The 16,728-nt window shown below is 42.0% G+C and overlaps 2 protein-coding genes across 2 annotated transcripts; one reads left to right on the top strand and one right to left on the bottom strand.

The window, feature by feature from the left end:
* Nucleotides 1–548: 548 nt before the first annotated feature.
* On the bottom strand, nucleotides 549–9,205 carry qars1 (glutaminyl-tRNA synthetase 1). Its single transcript, XM_037103184.1, has 23 exons — nucleotides 9,001–9,205; nucleotides 8,432–8,582; nucleotides 7,516–7,625; nucleotides 7,341–7,416; nucleotides 7,185–7,249; nucleotides 7,008–7,061; nucleotides 6,453–6,510; nucleotides 6,288–6,362; nucleotides 6,085–6,170; nucleotides 5,894–5,980; nucleotides 5,706–5,805; nucleotides 5,542–5,620; nucleotides 5,214–5,453; nucleotides 5,025–5,117; nucleotides 4,784–4,921; nucleotides 3,272–3,359; nucleotides 3,017–3,163; nucleotides 2,796–2,897; nucleotides 2,594–2,686; nucleotides 1,596–1,723; nucleotides 1,447–1,513; nucleotides 1,215–1,340; nucleotides 549–1,115 (listed from the first exon to the last, which is right to left on the bottom strand). The coding sequence occupies exons 1-23, from the start codon at nucleotides 9,109–9,111 to the stop codon at nucleotides 1,065–1,067; spliced, it is 2,325 nt and encodes a 774-aa protein (XP_036959079.1). The 5' UTR covers nucleotides 9,112–9,205; the 3' UTR covers nucleotides 549–1,064.
* Nucleotides 9,206–9,239: 34 nt separating this feature from the next.
* Nucleotides 9,240–13,232, top strand: ogg1 (8-oxoguanine DNA glycosylase). Its single transcript, XM_037103185.1, has 7 exons — nucleotides 9,240–9,899; nucleotides 10,007–10,371; nucleotides 10,459–10,638; nucleotides 11,055–11,233; nucleotides 11,331–11,478; nucleotides 11,607–11,656; nucleotides 11,750–13,232. Exons 1-7 carry the CDS (start codon nucleotides 9,790–9,792, stop codon nucleotides 11,948–11,950), a joined length of 1,233 nt encoding a protein of 410 aa, XP_036959080.1. The 5' UTR covers nucleotides 9,240–9,789; the 3' UTR covers nucleotides 11,951–13,232.
* Nucleotides 13,233–16,728: the final 3,496 nt, after the last annotated feature.

Genomic DNA, 16,728 nt, shown 5'->3' with positions numbered 1-16,728 from the left:
TTTCTGTTTGGACCAAGAACCTGCCTCACTTTTCACCTAAACTTTATTTTGCTAATTCTGAAAGATGTAGGAGGATACACCTTTTTTTCAGGTAAAAGTTATTTTTGCAATCTTTAAGATGTATTTCCTTTTTTATTCCTCTACATTCAAAACAAATGCATACCAACATTTTGGACTGAGTTCCAATATCATTCCTTAATGTAAAAATGTACGCAATTGCAGACTCAGCCATAGAAACCAATGCTGCAAAATCTGGTCATATATGTAAAAATAAGCCTGGGATTAGCATTTTTTTGGTATTTTTTTTAGTTTTTAAAATAATAATAATAATAATGGTTTTTAATGCCTGAACAATCAGTCTCAATTTTCATTAATAAATTGACCTTAAAGAACAACACAATTTCATACTGTTTTGTTTACATGTGGCAGACCCTGCCAGCTTTCTGACTTCAAACTGTGTTCGGAGGGACCTTATTTTCTTCCATTTGATCCTGATAGTAATATGTCACTGGTAGGAGAATATAAAGAACATTAACTCAGAGACATTGCAGTTTTTTTCAATTATTATTTATTCTTCTCTTCCGTCAAAAAGACACACATGAACCCTTCTGAGTCTTAAAAAAAAACACACACACGGTGGTTTGGCAGTGACTCGCCACCTGTAAGAAAGTCATGTATGGCATTTGAGAGCATCTCCTCAGTGTAACACCAGTTTAGAGCCAATATTAAATTAACATACAGTAGCCCCCTTTTTCAAATTGATCAAAGTTGCATACATTCAACAAAGAGGAAACACTGCAGGTTAATTATTTTTTGCAGCAGATATAGAAAAATAATCACCCCGACAGTGATCGAGCAAATCGATACTGCAGCAATTCTGTCGGCCACAATTCTCTTCTGAATCTGGTATTTCTATTATTAATTATTACAGTATCTGATTTAAGTCAGTCTCAGTCAAAGCAAGTCTGTGCTGTCTCTGATGTTACACATAAAGTGATGCAAACAATCTGGACATGTATCTGTGGGCTCATAGGAAGCAGGACGTGAGGCTTGACTTTGGTCAATCAGATCTTCCCTGGGTCTTCTTTGAGGGTGACTGTTCTGTTGAAGACGAGCTGCAGTGAAAGAAACATTGAAGTTATTTCTCCACCAAAACAGAAGGCTTTCCTCAAGACGCATTTGTAATATAAAAATACATTTTTGAATAGTTGTACCTTATCTGCAGTGCTGTCGGGGTCCAGGGAGAAGTAGCCAACTCTCTCAAACTGGAATTTATCCAAAACCTTTGCTCCCTTCACTGAGACATCCACTAAGGCATTGCTGATCGTCTGCAGGGAATCCTACAATGCCAAAAAGAAGAAATAATCAGAAACAAACACTTTGCCCATAGAAACATCTCAGTTAATCCAAACAGGTGCTCTGTAACAGGAGTGCAGAGGTACTCACAGGATTGATGTCACTCAGGAAGCCATTGGGCACTTCAGATGTGTCCTCTGGATTTTTGTGCAGGAACCTACAACAAAGAGTTTTCATTAACTGAGTTTTCTATGTGGAGTGTTATTTGTGAATGACAGAGAGTGATTTTTGCAACTTACAGTCTTTCATAAAGGCGCACTTCGCACACGAGTGGCTGGCTGACCCAGTGGATGAAGGCCTTTGGTTTCTCTGTGGTCTCAGAGCTGCTGCAGGTCACCTCCAGTTCCACCACTTTACCCTGAGCGTCCTGAGAAACAAAGCGGAAGTCAGCAGGATATGTTGCGACAACATGGACCACATGGCACATAAAACGTAACAAATTGGATACACGGAAGGTAAGACACCCACAGGAATGTAATACTAGGATAAAATGGTTTGTTAACATGTAATAAGCTTTGGAAAAACTCTTAAACATAACTCACACTGAAATTAAATAGTGCTTTTACCCAGTTTGCCATGGAGCCCAAAAGTGAATGTGGACACATAAAGTCCTGAGACTCTCAGGTGTTCAGCCACTCTGAGAGAGGGGGTGAGACTGACCTTCTTAAGAAGGTATATCATTTATCAAACCGCATGCCAAAATACAAACAGCAGAGAAGGAAGGATGCTACTTGCAGTTGTTACCCTGCTGGGCATGTTAGCACTTGCATTTTACACACACTCAACCCACTCTGTTTACTGTTCCACCTGATTATCTCTACGTCTAGAGGGCAAATTTTGTCTGTCAAACCTTAGTCAGTCCTATCTCTAATCTGCCTCTGGAGAAAGTTCTTGCTGCACTGTATTATCATCCTGGTATTAGGGGAAAATGATCTGGCCTGTGTGTAGTGTATTTCTTTAAACCAAGCACAATCATCTTGGGCAGTGCCTTCAAAATAATGTTGAGGGAAACTTGTTTTGCACACGGGGAGGCGAGCTCTGGCATTAATATAGCTGAATCCCCACAAAAGTTTGTGTTGTTAATGAGGGTAACTTGACATTTTTATGTCACTTCAAGTGTCGGTAGCCTCAGGAATTTGAAAACAGTAACAAGCAGCTAGCAGCAGGAAGAGGGGAAATAGGTGCCCAGTAATAGTTTTACAGCCGGTGAGTCACTTTGAAAAGCCTGGAGTCTTACCTTGATGACCTTCCGGACAGAGATGACGTACCCAGCATGCCTCAGACCTACAGGCTGTTCCGGCGTCAGACGCTTGTAGCCCTTCTCCATCACCTGCAACAGGGAGAAGAGTACATCATCTTCTTTCCACAATCCAAAAATTGTGCAAAAAAATTCTGCTGCTTCTACTGGGTTCACTAGATTTCTTCTGTCTCTCTCTAACCTCTCTGAAGTCGCTCTGCTCGATGAAGACGGTGCGTGTAAATGGAACCACATGGCTGCCTTTGGACTCGTTGGCAGGAAAGTCTGGCACTCGTACATCCGTCTGAGGACAGAGGAGGTCGACAGCAGGAAGATTTAGCATTAAATACACAGGATATTACGAGTCCTCGAGGAGCAGTTTCATGTGTTAACGTCTGTGCATTTCTACGTCGTGTTCAGAACCTTTGAGTTTTCGGGAAGGTTAGTGATGGTGACTTTGAGCGGCTCCAGCACAGCCATGGCTCTGGGTGCCGACTCGTTCAGGACGTCCCGCACACAGGCCTCAAGGAGGTGGGGCTCCGTCGTTGTCTGGGAAACTGTGACTCCCACCTGCCAGCAGAAGTAACATGTTATTACACAACAGGTCAAACCCAGTACTGTACACGTAATGACTAGTTCCTCCATCCAACCATTCATCCTGCAATCCATTCAGCCTACCCGTGCACAGAAGTTGTTAATTGCCTCTGGTGGGAAACCTCTTCTCCTCAGTGCAGTCAGAGTGAAGAGTCTGGGATCATCCCAGTCTCTGTAATCAGAAAAGATATATTCTACATTTGACTGATTCTGTGTAGCGTGAAAACTTTTCACCAAACAACAGAGAGACGTACATCTGGTTTCACTGATCTTCGATTTAAGTATCTTCTGCCAGAGATCTGAACTGTTGTCACAATAAGTGGTGAAACACGCTCAAGAGGACTTAAGCCCTTGTTCAAACACTGAAAAGGTGATAGTGCTCAAGGCAATGAGCTGTTAAAGTGACTTCTTTTTGTTCTTCAAACCTACTTTTACGTACATTCTACTCACAGCCTTAGCTGATATTACAGAGCATTTCATGTAAGAGTTGGATGGCCCTTTTAACATATCTTATTTTTAGTGGTGGAAGCTGACCATATAGACCATATTTCGACTGCAACCTGCTGCAAATTGAATGCTTTTAGAACGGCGCTCACTATCTTGTATGAATTACATCCATTCAGCGGTTTATTCACCTCTGATTCAGCTGCCTCAGACGCTATAAATATGATGATGTGATGCTTTTTCCTTTTAGCTCCGAAGAATGAATGATTTTAAAGAGTTGCCTACATGTTACCAGGTAAGACCTAGTAAACAATACAAATGTGACTAGGGTCAAATTCATCTTCGTCTTTGTTTACTGTGTGTCTTGGTTCTTTTTTGCTAATGAGTAACTTTGTGTGGGGAGGTGGAGAGAAAAAGTTTGTAACCATAATCTTATAAAAGCTTACAAAAAGACCAATTAATAAATTGACAAATTAATTAAGAGGCACTGTAGTATTTACACAATATTATGATATGTGTAATTATTAAATATTATTAATACGGGTATATTTCAACAGCTCTAATTGTGACTTCAATGGAAAAGTAATTTGGAAGCTTTTTCAGTCCCCAGAACAAAATATGAATTGGCCTGACACAAAAAAAGGGAGTGGATTGTCTGAAACAGGCTTTAGTGAAAAAGTAAAAATGTAAAATAAAAAACAAAAAACTACATGAACTATAAAACAGGGCAGTAGGTCAGGATGCACAGACCCAAATGTATCTCTTCTAATACCAAAATTCAAGTTGTCAGCCAATATCGAGTTCAGATCTCTCCAATCTGTATCCATTATAACGTGGACCAGGAAGGTGAGGCACTGAAAACAGAGTCAACAGCTCACCTCTGGTAGGCATGGATAAAAGCAGAAAACCATATTAACAAATATGGATCTTTAGCATTTGACTAATACCCAATCACACAATTAAGAAGTACGGCCTTCACCTGGTGCTTCTAACTTCCATGTTTTCTGAGCAAACAAATGCTTTCCATCCATTGAGCAATTTTTTAACCCATCATTTAAACTCATTCAAAGGCAGACCTTTTTTTGTTATGTGATGAAATATAAATAGTCAAAATGAATCAGTCAACAAATGGCAAAAAACATGCAATTTTACCTGACAACGCCGGTCTCTACCAGCTTAATGATTTTCCTCTTGGACACAACTGTGTAGGTGAGGTTTAGGCGACCGTATTCCCACTGGACAGGGCAGTACACATCCAGAGCGTTACACAGCCAGAAATATGATGAACGCCTGTCACACGAACAGAGAGAATATCAACAAAACATTTGCATGTCTGCTAAAAAGATTGTGATGCAGTTGAACTATAACATATTGTCGAATAATTCATGTATACCTGGCCTGGAACTCTTTGGTACAGAGTGAGTGTGTGATATTTTCAATCGAGTCACACAAACAGTGGGTGTAGTCATACGTGGGGTAGATGCACCTGCACAGAAAGACACAAAGAAAGGCTTTTAAACACAGATTGCTGTGAGAACAATGCATTCAAACTTTTTTTTTTTTTAAGTTTAGCGTTTCATACCATTCATCTCCTGTCCGATGATGCGCCGTGTATTTGATTCGGTACGCCACAGGATCCATCTTCCCGTCCTCCATCACCATCTTCATCCGGAGCGTAGCCTCTCCCTCAGAGAACAGGCCCTTCTTCATCCTCTCGAACAACACCAGCGACTCCTCCATGGGTCGGTCTCTCCAGGGCGACGGAGGAGCGTTATGGCCCTTCAGTTCCTCCCCTTTCTGGTGGCACACATACGCGTGACCCCTGAATGAAGACAAAGAAAGCACTCAAACATCTCTGACTGGCTTTGAGCAGGTTTACAAAAGAAAACCAAAAAAAATCCTAGACTTACCTGCGAATAAGATCCACAGCGAGCTCGTAGAGCTGCTGGAAGTTGTCTGATGCATGCGTGACAGCGTAAGGTTTGTAGCCTGTGTAATACAGGAATCTCGATTAGAAACTCATCTTTGTGAATGTCTGCTTTCATCAGATAAACAACAAAAAAGTCCAACTCACCAAGCCACTCCACCATGTCCTTGATAGCCGTGAAGTATTTTTCCTCCTCCTTTTCTGGGTTTGTGTCGTCATATCTCAAGAAACAAATTCCGTTGTTTGCCTACAGGAAGAGACAGATTTTACAGAAAACAGCTGCAGACTGGATTGAATATCTAACGTGGTGGTGACAAGGACAGAAAGATACATACCTTTGCATAACCAAAATTGAAGTTGATAGCTTTGGCATGTCCAATGTGGAGGATACCGTTGGGCTCAGGAGGAAATCGAGTACGAATCTAAAGGAATTTGCAAAATGAAAGGAAACAACTCCTTTAAAAACATAATCATGTTTAAAGTTAACATGCTTCTTCTTTATAATTGAAACATATAAATATCATACCTGTCCACCAGTGATCTCCAGGTGCTTTTTCAGCAGTTCCATTGTTTTAGGCGTGACCACATAGCCCTCAGTTTTATAGTTTTCTCCTGTATTGCAGAGGAAGAATGAAAGAACAATGTACTCATAAGTTAATCCGTTAAATTGCTCTATATGGCATACGAAGAAAAAAAGAGCAACAAGCAGTTCAGGTAGTTCTTTCTCACCTGGTTTATGGAACTTCAGTGATTCTCCTCTGAGCTGCTCCATTAGTGACTTCCCCTCCCCAGCCATCACGTCCCCTAAACAACCAACAAGCATGATTTAAAAAAAAAAAAACCCTTAACCTTTAAATTAAATTCTCTCTGCTGTCCACTTGGCCTGTTGCTTACCGTTCACTGCAGCCTCCTCTTTCTTCACCTTTGTTTCATTCTCCGCAACTTTTACTTTCTGCAAAATAATTATACATTAACCAGATAAACTCAAAACATACAGGTTGCAGCAATTAAAGGAACAGGTAGACAGTTTGGAAGAGAGTTAAATGAGCAGATAGATATAACTCTTGTCTGTATTACAAATATGAAGCCACAACCAGCAGCTGCTTCGCTAAGCTGATCATAGCATAAAGACTGGATACAGGAGAATATCCGACTCTGTCCAGAGGAGACAAAAAACGCCTACCAGCAGCTCTAATACCATTTTATGAATAGGTAACTGACTGCATTCCTGTTCCCTTTCGATTAGTTTGCCTTGCTGCTTTATTTTGGCGTGTCTGTCATGTTCAATGCAACATTCATGCTGGAACACATGGAACAATGACAGTGACAACATATGTAAGTGGGTGGTAGTGGTATTTCGATCAGTGTGAAAGGGTTGTGAGTTGTGATTTAAGGAGCATTTTCCAAAAATGTCTAAGTATTCCTTTAAAAAAAAGTTCCATTTGTTACCTTAGGTTTCTTTTCCAGGTCAGCCTCTGTCTTCTTTCCTAAGAGCTGGAGGACCTGTAAAATCCCAGAGTTAGTTGATTTGTACAGTGGGAATAATCTAACAACCTGAACTAGCAAATATTCAATCACAATGACAGCTATGCAATTTATAACACTAAAAACGTTTTCAAAACACACCTGCAGGTCCACTTCATTTTTGATGACCTTTCCATCGGCCCATTTCAGGGCAGAGCGGGCCTCTCCTGCAAGAAACACAGAAAAGGCCCAGTGATCTTCTGTCTGTCTGTTAAGCCTGAACATTTTCAGCAATATTTAACTAGTGTGAGCTCATACCCATTAGCAGTCCCATGTTGAAGTGGTACCTCTCCTTTACCAGCTGCTCCTTGTGCTTCTTGACCACAGCCTCCACCTGCGCGACATTCCACTGTCACTGAGTACACCACGCCCAGCAAAGCTTGTAAAAACAGAAAAAAACCCCACAGTTCTAGGGAATGTAAGGGGCACTTACAGCTTCTTCGATCTGCTCCGGTGTTACAACCACACCAACACCACATGCTTCTTCGTACTCCTTCTGGTTGATGGGGTCCTGAGGGTGACTCTTTATAAAGTCGAGAGCAGCTGCAAAAAAAAAGGACAAAAAAATTAGAGGGATGAGATTTTAATGGAGCTGGAAGATGCAACAATCCCACAGTCTAACTTAGTCTAAGTCCCTATAATCAGACTGGCACTGAATTTCTCTGCTTTCATTTTCGTTATTAATGCTTCCCCCTCCAGAGGAAGTGGTGTGTAAGTCAGTTACAGTTGCATTGTGGGTAATATAGGCACCAGATTTTGAAACATAGACCACTGTTTAAGCACTACACTCCTGTAACACTGTTGGACTTCTTATGGGCAGTTTAAAATGACCAAAAATCTATGTTGCCTCACCAGTGATATCGCCTTTTTTATTGCACAGATTCTTCTTCTTTTTCAAGACCTGACACCTCTGTACTACCCACAATGCAATGTAGTCAATGAGTCACATCGCTGGAAGCAATTTTTTTGTTGTTGGCCTTTTGGCTTTTTATTGATAGAACAGCTGAAGACATGACAGGAAACAGACTGAGACAGGGGCGGTGAGTGACACGCAGCAAAGTGCCCCAGGCTGGGACTCCAACCTGGGTCCACTTGCAGCGAGGACAAAGCCTTTGTACATGCAACGCCTGCACTACCCAGTGTGCTAAACGACTGGAGGCAATTTATTAGATTATAAACATCTTTTTCAGGGGCCACAAAATGCTTTATACTATTTCTTCACCCCTGATATTTAGTTGTTCTCCTCAAGAGCCATAAACACACTACATTGTGTTAAATTGGTGGCGTTACCTTTCAAGTTGGGGCTATGATCAGTCAGGTAACAACATGTCATAAATGGCATACGTTACCTGCCAGCTGTAGCTCTGTAGAGATTTTGCCCTGAGCTATACTGTCTGACAGGAATGTCAGGCGCCTGGTGTCTTTAAGGCGAGATGCCATACTGTACAGCAGTGTCCCTGTGGCTTTGTCCACTCCTGATGCTCCACAGACACGCTGGGCCTGTTGAAAGCAAATGAAGAAAAAAAAACTTAATTGTTTTCTGTTTCGAAATGAGTAAATGTACATACAAGACCTAATAAATTGTGTTAATGATAAGACACACAGAGAAAAGCAGCGGATTCATTCTCCTTATCTGGAGACTGGGAGGGTCCCACAACCTACGGAATGTGAAAATGAAAATACAGTGACCCCTGCCACCACACCACCACACCTACTCAGTTATCTGTAACAAGTTGAGAGAAACATATTTAAAAATAGGTTCTTTTGATAACACATGAAGAAAACCTTTTAAAAGTGACAAAAACTGAGGTTGAATACATCAAATGTGCTTTAAAAGAAAAAGTGAATGTCACATTTGACAGCTGTCCCCCAGCACAGGAAGTTGAGTTTCCTTGTAATGTTAAACGCTGGGTCGTACCTGCACAATGGCGTCCTTCAGAGAGGCACTCAGCGCTTCATTTTTCAGCGTCTCTTTCGCCTTCTGCTCACTGAGCCCGATGGAAGTAAAAAGTGTCAACGTATCCGCCATTTTTCCACCGTATTCACCGGCTAGACAGGAGCCACACAGACACGCTACCGTCGCACACTACTTTCCGTTTGGGAGAGGGGGGAGGACGACTTCCTGTACATCTCAAAGAAAAAAATGACGAATATGAGGATTGGCCAATGGAACAACGCGGGTGCGGGTTACACTGACCAATCGAGTATGAGATCCCGCCTACTACGAGCAAGCGAGCCAATCAGCAGTTGTGTTGACATCAGTGAGGGATGGGCTACCGGAATCTGAGAAATGTTGCATCAGATTGACATCTCGGTAATTATAAACATGAAATCAGGACTATAATCAGTTCGAAATAATATAAAATACTATTTTATATGTCGGGTACCTTTACTTTGCACTTTTTTGACAACTCTTTTCTACAATATGCGCAGCTTTGCAACGCAGGTGTTTGTAAGGTGTTTGTTGTCCATTTTATTGACGCTAGCTTAAACAACTCTGCGAAAGTTTTCATACCGGCTGTTTCAGAGTTAAGGTTGTCGCTCCCCGTAAAGTCATTTTATTTGAGTGTATATGTCTTGTTTTACGCTGTCACAAACGACAGATCATACGACAATTATAAAAATATCAGGGCTCCGTGCTAGGTCCGTATACAGTTGTTTATACCTCTAAACAGACAACAAGCTAACTGTTAGCATCAAAACAATTATGGCCAAACATGCGGTTTTATCATCGGGGGCAAAAATGTGGAGACGTCTCCCTTGTGTGAAGTCAGAGCTGCGTCTGGACCTCACTCTGGCCTGTGGACAATCTTTCCGGTAGGTTGGTCAGACTGATGTAATCTGTTGTCACCAAGACGTGCAGGAGAGTTGACCTAATACAGTTGAAATGCTCACAATGTGTCTGTATGCATCTGAACCCACAGCTGGAGAGAAACTGCAGAAGGCCACTGGACCGGGGTGATGGGAGGACGAGTTTGGACTCTGACCCAAACAGATGACTCTCTGTGGTACCACGTTTACAAAAACCAAGACAATTGTGGTGAGGGATGTGACAGGAAGAGGAAAGCCGGCACTGCTTTCCAAGTGGAGAACAAGCCAGAGAAGAGGTCCAGAGTTGCTGTGAAGAAGGAGGAGGAGGAACCGGTGCCTGTTACTTTAGCACAGGACACTGAGGAGGAAGAAGAGACACTGAGAGATTACTTCCAGCTAAATGTGAAGCTGGTGGATCTGTACAGGGAATGGGGAGCGGCAGACCCTCACTTCAAGCGTATTGCAGACATCTTCACAGGTGTGCATGCATGGTCTCTCTTATTACATCAGGTGATGACTGAGCCAATATTGTCTTGAAAATGCATATCATTTGGTCTCTCCCCAGGCGTGCGGATGCTGCGCCAGGACCCTACTGAATGCCTGTTTTCAATCATTTGTACCTCCAACAACCACATTTCTCGCATCCAGGGCATGGTGGAGAGGCTGTGCCAGGCTCTGGGCGCTCCACTGTGCCAACTGGATCAGACCTCATACTACAACTTTCCTTCCCTGTCCGCTCTTGCAGGTGCTGTATGATTTCCCCACAGACCTTTACCTCCTCTTTATCTTATTTCAAGAACACTGTATCAGTGTTGCAGGGGTTCACAACTGAGGCAGGACCCTTTATGATATTGTTTGTTCTTTCACTTTTGCTTTCGGTTCAGTGGTAAAATATCCAACCCAGGAGATCTTGATTTGTATCGTGGGCAGCGCAACAGTGTTTTCAGCTTCAAGCCTTGTCCGTCTTGTTTATTTCTCCCCTTCAAGTGCCTGGATATTAGGTGCAAGTGAGAGAAACTGTGACATTTAGCAATTTACCAATGTAGAAAAATCCATACTTAAACCATAGAGTGAGGTAGGTAAATTGAGAGTCATGTTCACTAGCCATCTGTCATTTTAAGTTTGGTTAGTGAACGTGATTGTATACATTGTACTTGGCAGACAACAGCGTAGAGGCCTGTCTCAGGGATCTCGGTTTTGGATACAGGGCTCGGTTCCTGCAGCAGAGTGCAAAGCAGATTTTGGACACCCACGGGCTCCAGTGGCTTGAAGGCCTACGCGGTGCCCCATACCTGCAGGCCCATGATGCTCTGCGTACACTCCCTGGTGTGGGCACAAAGGTAGAGTAGGAACAAATAATGTAGCCTCTTACATATTTCTGAAATGGAATAAACTGTATCAGTAACATGTAACAGTTACCTGTGTTTCTCCCTGTAGGTGGCAAACTGTGTATGTCTAATGTCCCTGGACAAGGCAGCAGCTGTCCCTGTAGACACACACGTGTGGCAGATTGCTAAACGTGACTACAACTACACTTCTGGCACCGCACAAAAGAGCATCACAGACAAACTCCACAGAGACATTGGTAAGTATTCATGCACCCCATCACTAGAACATTATGTGTGCAGTGTTACATTGCTTGTAAACATAGAATAATGGTATTTAATCATCGTTTGCTGCAAACACACTGACCAGTGTTGTATTTCTTTGAAGGGGACTTTTTCAGAAAGCTGTGGGGTCCTTACGCAGGCTGGGCACAGTCGGTGAGTGTTATCGTAGAGTATTTGTCAACCTGTTTCTGTCACGCCTCTTACGGTCTGTCTGCGATAACCACAGAGTGTTTTCATCTGTTTCAGGTGTTGTTCTGTGCGGACCTCAAGAAGTTCCAAAAGCTGAAAGAGATGTCACTTTCGAAGCAACCCCAGAAAGAGGAACATGTTAAAGAAGAAATGGTGGTGGCGTGTGAAAAAACAAAAATTAAAACGGAAGAAAATAAAACTGTGAAGGACATCAAAACCAAGGCAGCGCGTCACAAGAAAGCAAAGAGTTCTGTCTAGAATGAGAGTGTTGTGAGGTAAACACACGCACATCACTCATGCTGTCCGTCTTCGTTTAAAAAAACTACTGGAATGAAATATATAAGAGATTTATTTGCCAAGAACAGTTTTGTAAAACAAAACACTGTATTGTGTAAAAAGAAAAGGCTCAGGGATTTTGTTTACGTTCTGTATGTTGATGAAGATTCTCAGTCTTCCAGGCAATTCTAAGTGATGTATCGCAGGCAGCTGGACTCATTTCTGTTTCAGTGGTGGTTTGCCAATCCTCTGCCGATGGTGATCGTCACAGAGTGAAGCATCTCCGCCTTAAAGACGCTGTATAATTCACACAAGAACCAGCAATGTGGCTCCCTAAGAGGGGTGATGGTACACGTCATGTTTTCAAGGTGTTTCCCCGGTGTCCCCCCTGTCAATCTAAACCTACGGACAGTTTATAATCATATGGATGCTGTTATAATTTGTTGTGATTGAGATCCTGACCCACCAAACATTCTGGAAAGTGACAAATTTACGTTTTTTGCACTGAATTACATAATTAAGACGGGTGGGAGGACAGACAGGATGACGGACGCTTCTCCATGTACAGCTGTGGTATTTTTTTCACTCATATAAGTTGCCAACGACAGGTACAGTTACTATGTTACTTTTGTTTGGTCATGTAACGTTTTGTGGGTGAGGGACCTGTCAGACCAACACACCCTCTTTACGCAAAGCCAGCTTATCCATTCACACTGGTTTGGTTCGCCAATAATGCAGCCCTGATACTACCTCCAGAGGCAGATCAGCGCCGGAGCGAAATTTCACCCCTCGCTGCCTCTGAGAGATTCACATTGAGACGGAGCTGGGGCATTGGCGCACTAACCACGCATCCAAAAGCCAGTGTAAATAGGGTTACTAACTGGAGGGGATTTGCAGGCTTTTAAACCCTGTGGGGGAGTGTCCTTAAAGAGTCGTTTCAGAGACGTTAGGGCCACTTGTGGGTTGTTGACCCAACCGGCCTTCATATGGGTTGTTAGGGCTAGATGAGCCCAGGTGTGAATAGACATTAAGTTATCTGGGGAGGGAACTCAGTAGTGCATTGTAGGTGGGGTGATAAGTAATGTCATAGGCCACCTCCTCTGTTCAAAGACGGTCGTTAGAGTTTGACATAGATGGATTCTTTTACTCCTCTTTCAAGCCATCTGTCTTCTCTGGCCAAGATGTGTGCAGGAATGATTTTTCTCGATCAGATGTAAGTCGTCAGGATTCTGTTTGTACTACAATAAAAATATCTCACATTTTGTGTTTTGTTTTTTTTTGTTTTTTAACAAATGACCAAATAACATGTTTCCTGTTTTTGTTTATGTATTTTTAGGGGGAATATCCATATTAGTAGAGTCATCAAGCCTTCTGAAACCATCACTGTCATGTTGGCTCTCACGTTTGCTTAATGTTGCCAGAAAAGGCCTCTAGGTGGCAGTATTCATGAGCCAAAATGTATTCTGCAAGATAACATCATAGTAGGTCATTTGCTCAAGCCAGACTTTTTAAAATTTCAGAACAAATCTCATTACTTCCCAGGGTGAATACTCTCTGTGAGGCCCTGTGGGTCCTGTTACACCATCTAACAACACGTCATGGCATTTGTATGCATGTCGGAAAAGGTCATCAGACCGCCGCCACCAAATTTATGTGTTGTATTTCTTCAGTGCATTCCCTGCATTAAAATAGTATGTCTGGTTCATAAAAGGTTGTGTGTAACTCGTGGTGTCTATGTGTTTATCTATAGGCGTTAGTTGGCGGTGTCAGCTGGTCTTTTTATAGCAGGGATTGCAGTTATCTGGGGGGCAGTTTTACTGTCTCTGGTGCAACTTGAACACGTCTCTAGGGGCGTCTGACCTATTTCTGGCCCTTTATGGCAACGAGGGAGCAACATATTAGTTCATTTGAATTACACGTGGAGAGAAATTATCCTCAGATGTCTCAACAGCCCTCATGGCCATCAAACCCCTTGATCTGACCTAATTTGAAAGCTCAGTTCTGGCATGCTGGCCTTGGTGAGCAGGTGCATTGTGCATGTAGCCATTGCATTCTGTGCATATCGACGTGTGCACGTCTTGCATCCATAGAAGTTGTTCATTTGCGGAAGTGTGCAGCCATGCGTGTTAATGAATATGTGAGTCAGCTTTCATCCCCACTCCAGTTGAGCTGGACAGAAGCTGGGGGCCAGCTTCAAGTCACAGCGGAGAAGAAAGGAGGAGTAAAAATAGACTTGAGAGAGAAAAAGAGATTTTTTTTTTATTTTTTAAGGCAGAAAGGTGAAAGTGCGCTGGAGGTGGTGACATGAATTTTAAAGAAAAAAGCAGCACACACACATTTTGATACACAAAGACTACAACAAGACAACAGTCGCCTGACCATTATGTAAGAGGTGGGTCTCAGTTTGCGTGTTGCCCGCGGGAGTTGCTTAGTTGAAAGGACTTCTGTAACTGTGCACCTGCGGGCACCAGGGGGCGCCACGTTTAGAGCGCCTGCAGAGGGGAAAGGCCTCTTTCTACTTCCAGATGTGCAGCAGCAGGACTGAGTTGATTTGTGTCTGATTGACAGGATGTGAGAGGCGGCTTCATCATAATGGAGGTAGAGGGATGTGTGGGACTTATTCTGAATTTCATGATATATTGAATTTTAGGGGGAAAAAAAACATTGATATACAGTGTATCATGATATTCATTTTCTGGAAAATCAGAAGAGAAATACAGTCCACAGATAAAACAGGCAGATGGTTAACAAGAGATGATGAAGAGATAGCTACCATGATATAAGAGGTGAGACGGATGGATGGATGGGTGGGTGGGTGGATGGGTAGGAAGATACTGTGCGCCAAGGGTGTAAATAACAAGTTTTCCAATCAATTTGGGATCACCTCGTTGACAGCGCCATGAAAATAGTTTATTCACCTTGATCATCATCAACTATGTAGCTGCATGTGCTGTTACATTCCACAGGTGTTTCTAATGAAGTGGCTAGGAGTTATGTTATACATAAAATATAGCAACGTACGTACAGTTATTTAATATACATTGATGTATGAACAGTTTGCAGGATTTTGGATAGTAATGATAATAAAAATAAGCAATTCCTAGCTGGGATTGAAGTTTGAAACTGATTGTGGAAAATGTTCATATATTTCTTTCTCGGTATAATCACTTTTTTCTTTTCAAGCTAACCATATTTGTAAAAGGAGGTTCAATTAAAAGTAATGATTATTATTTTCAGTTTCATTATTTGGTTTTTATACATATCCAGATGTGAGTACGTTTCTCTCCCCTATATGAGCCCAAAAATGGTCTCATCCACATCCACAGTCTGCCTGCTACTTGAAAATGATGGATGTTGTTATTCTTGAAGAGTTACAGATGTATTATATAACAGTATCTGATACGATACCGAAAATGGATAGAATTAAAAGAGACTTGTGTTGATTCACCTTAGATGTGGTGAAACCCAACGCTGCTACAGGCAGCCGTGGGGGAGCCTGAGGGACGGGCGGTGCGGTCCCCACATGGAAGTCTCTCTTTGGGGCCCGGAGTTGGGGAGATTATTCTTTTGTGTCTAGACAACCAGGGTGAGGGGGAAAGCCACAGAGAGAGAGAGAGAGAGAGAGAGACTGAGAGCACAGAGCTGCAAGACATATTGGAGATTTGAAGCTTTTCTGACTTGTGTGTGTGCACGTGGATGTTAGCATATGAAGGTCCTGGCTGTTCTTAATGAAAGAGGCTTATTTTGTGGAGAAAATGAATACTTTCTACCATCTGATAGGATCTCCACTTGGCTGGCTGTGATTAAGGTTCAATGCCGTATAGATTAGGAGGGAGAAACGTCTGCCCCAGAGTTAAATTTCAAAGCTCCCACTATAGGGATCAATTCAAATGACTAAGTGGAATGTATTCACCACATTCCTGGACAAAGATGGTGTAGAAACAGTATCCACTGTTCGTATATATGGGTGTGGGGTAGGATGAGTTCCATGTGTGGTTTCGGTGTATGTCAGTGCAGAGAACTCCTTCCTTTTTAAGAAATTGTTCATTTAGCGAGCTCTAAATACAGCTCCCCTCTCACTTTATTTAAAGCCTGCTAAAAACTGCCCGTATGAAGAGCTGTCACTCAAAGGGTGATATATGTAAAAGTCACATGGGTTGACATTTGTTCATGTCTAAGTGGGACATGCAAACATACACTCATACGTTTAGGTAATTTAAGTCTCAGATTCAATTATTTAATTAAAAATAAGAATTTCTGTTGTGTAAAAAAATAAATTAAAAAAGTGACTCTCCAGCTTACTTGTAATGGAAATCCATAAGTTTGTTTGGCATTCTGTAAAAATCTGAGGCACTCTGATTATAATACAAATCTTTTATTAATTGACTGATGGATAAACTCTGAAGAGACCTCATCAGGGCTTTAAAAATGCAACCAACACAGGCCAAGTTGTCTTGTGATAAAGTCATATTCTACACACATTTCATTTGCAATATCAACAATATGTCACAGAAATCAGCAATATAGTGTGTACAAAAAAATAACTCAATAATAAATGTTGAGGCTTCTCAGTGTCATCATATAAACTCACCTATATTTCAACTGTCTGACAAAACAGTGTCAGCACTTGGGTTCATTCAAAAATGAAAATCCAGCTCTACTCACCTCCATGCCGATGAAAAAGTCTGGTGAAGTTTAGTTTAAAAAAACCCAAAACATTTCTGGAGCTTCACAGTAAACCAACATTGCAGAAAAAAAAC

Source organism: Acanthopagrus latus, chromosome 7 (assembly GCF_904848185.1).
Source record: "Acanthopagrus latus isolate v.2019 chromosome 7, fAcaLat1.1, whole genome shotgun sequence".
Lineage (NCBI taxonomy): Eukaryota > Metazoa > Chordata > Actinopteri > Spariformes > Sparidae > Acanthopagrus > Acanthopagrus latus.
Note: the sequence above shows the minus strand (reverse complement) of the source record. Positions and strands in the feature narration are given on the sequence as shown.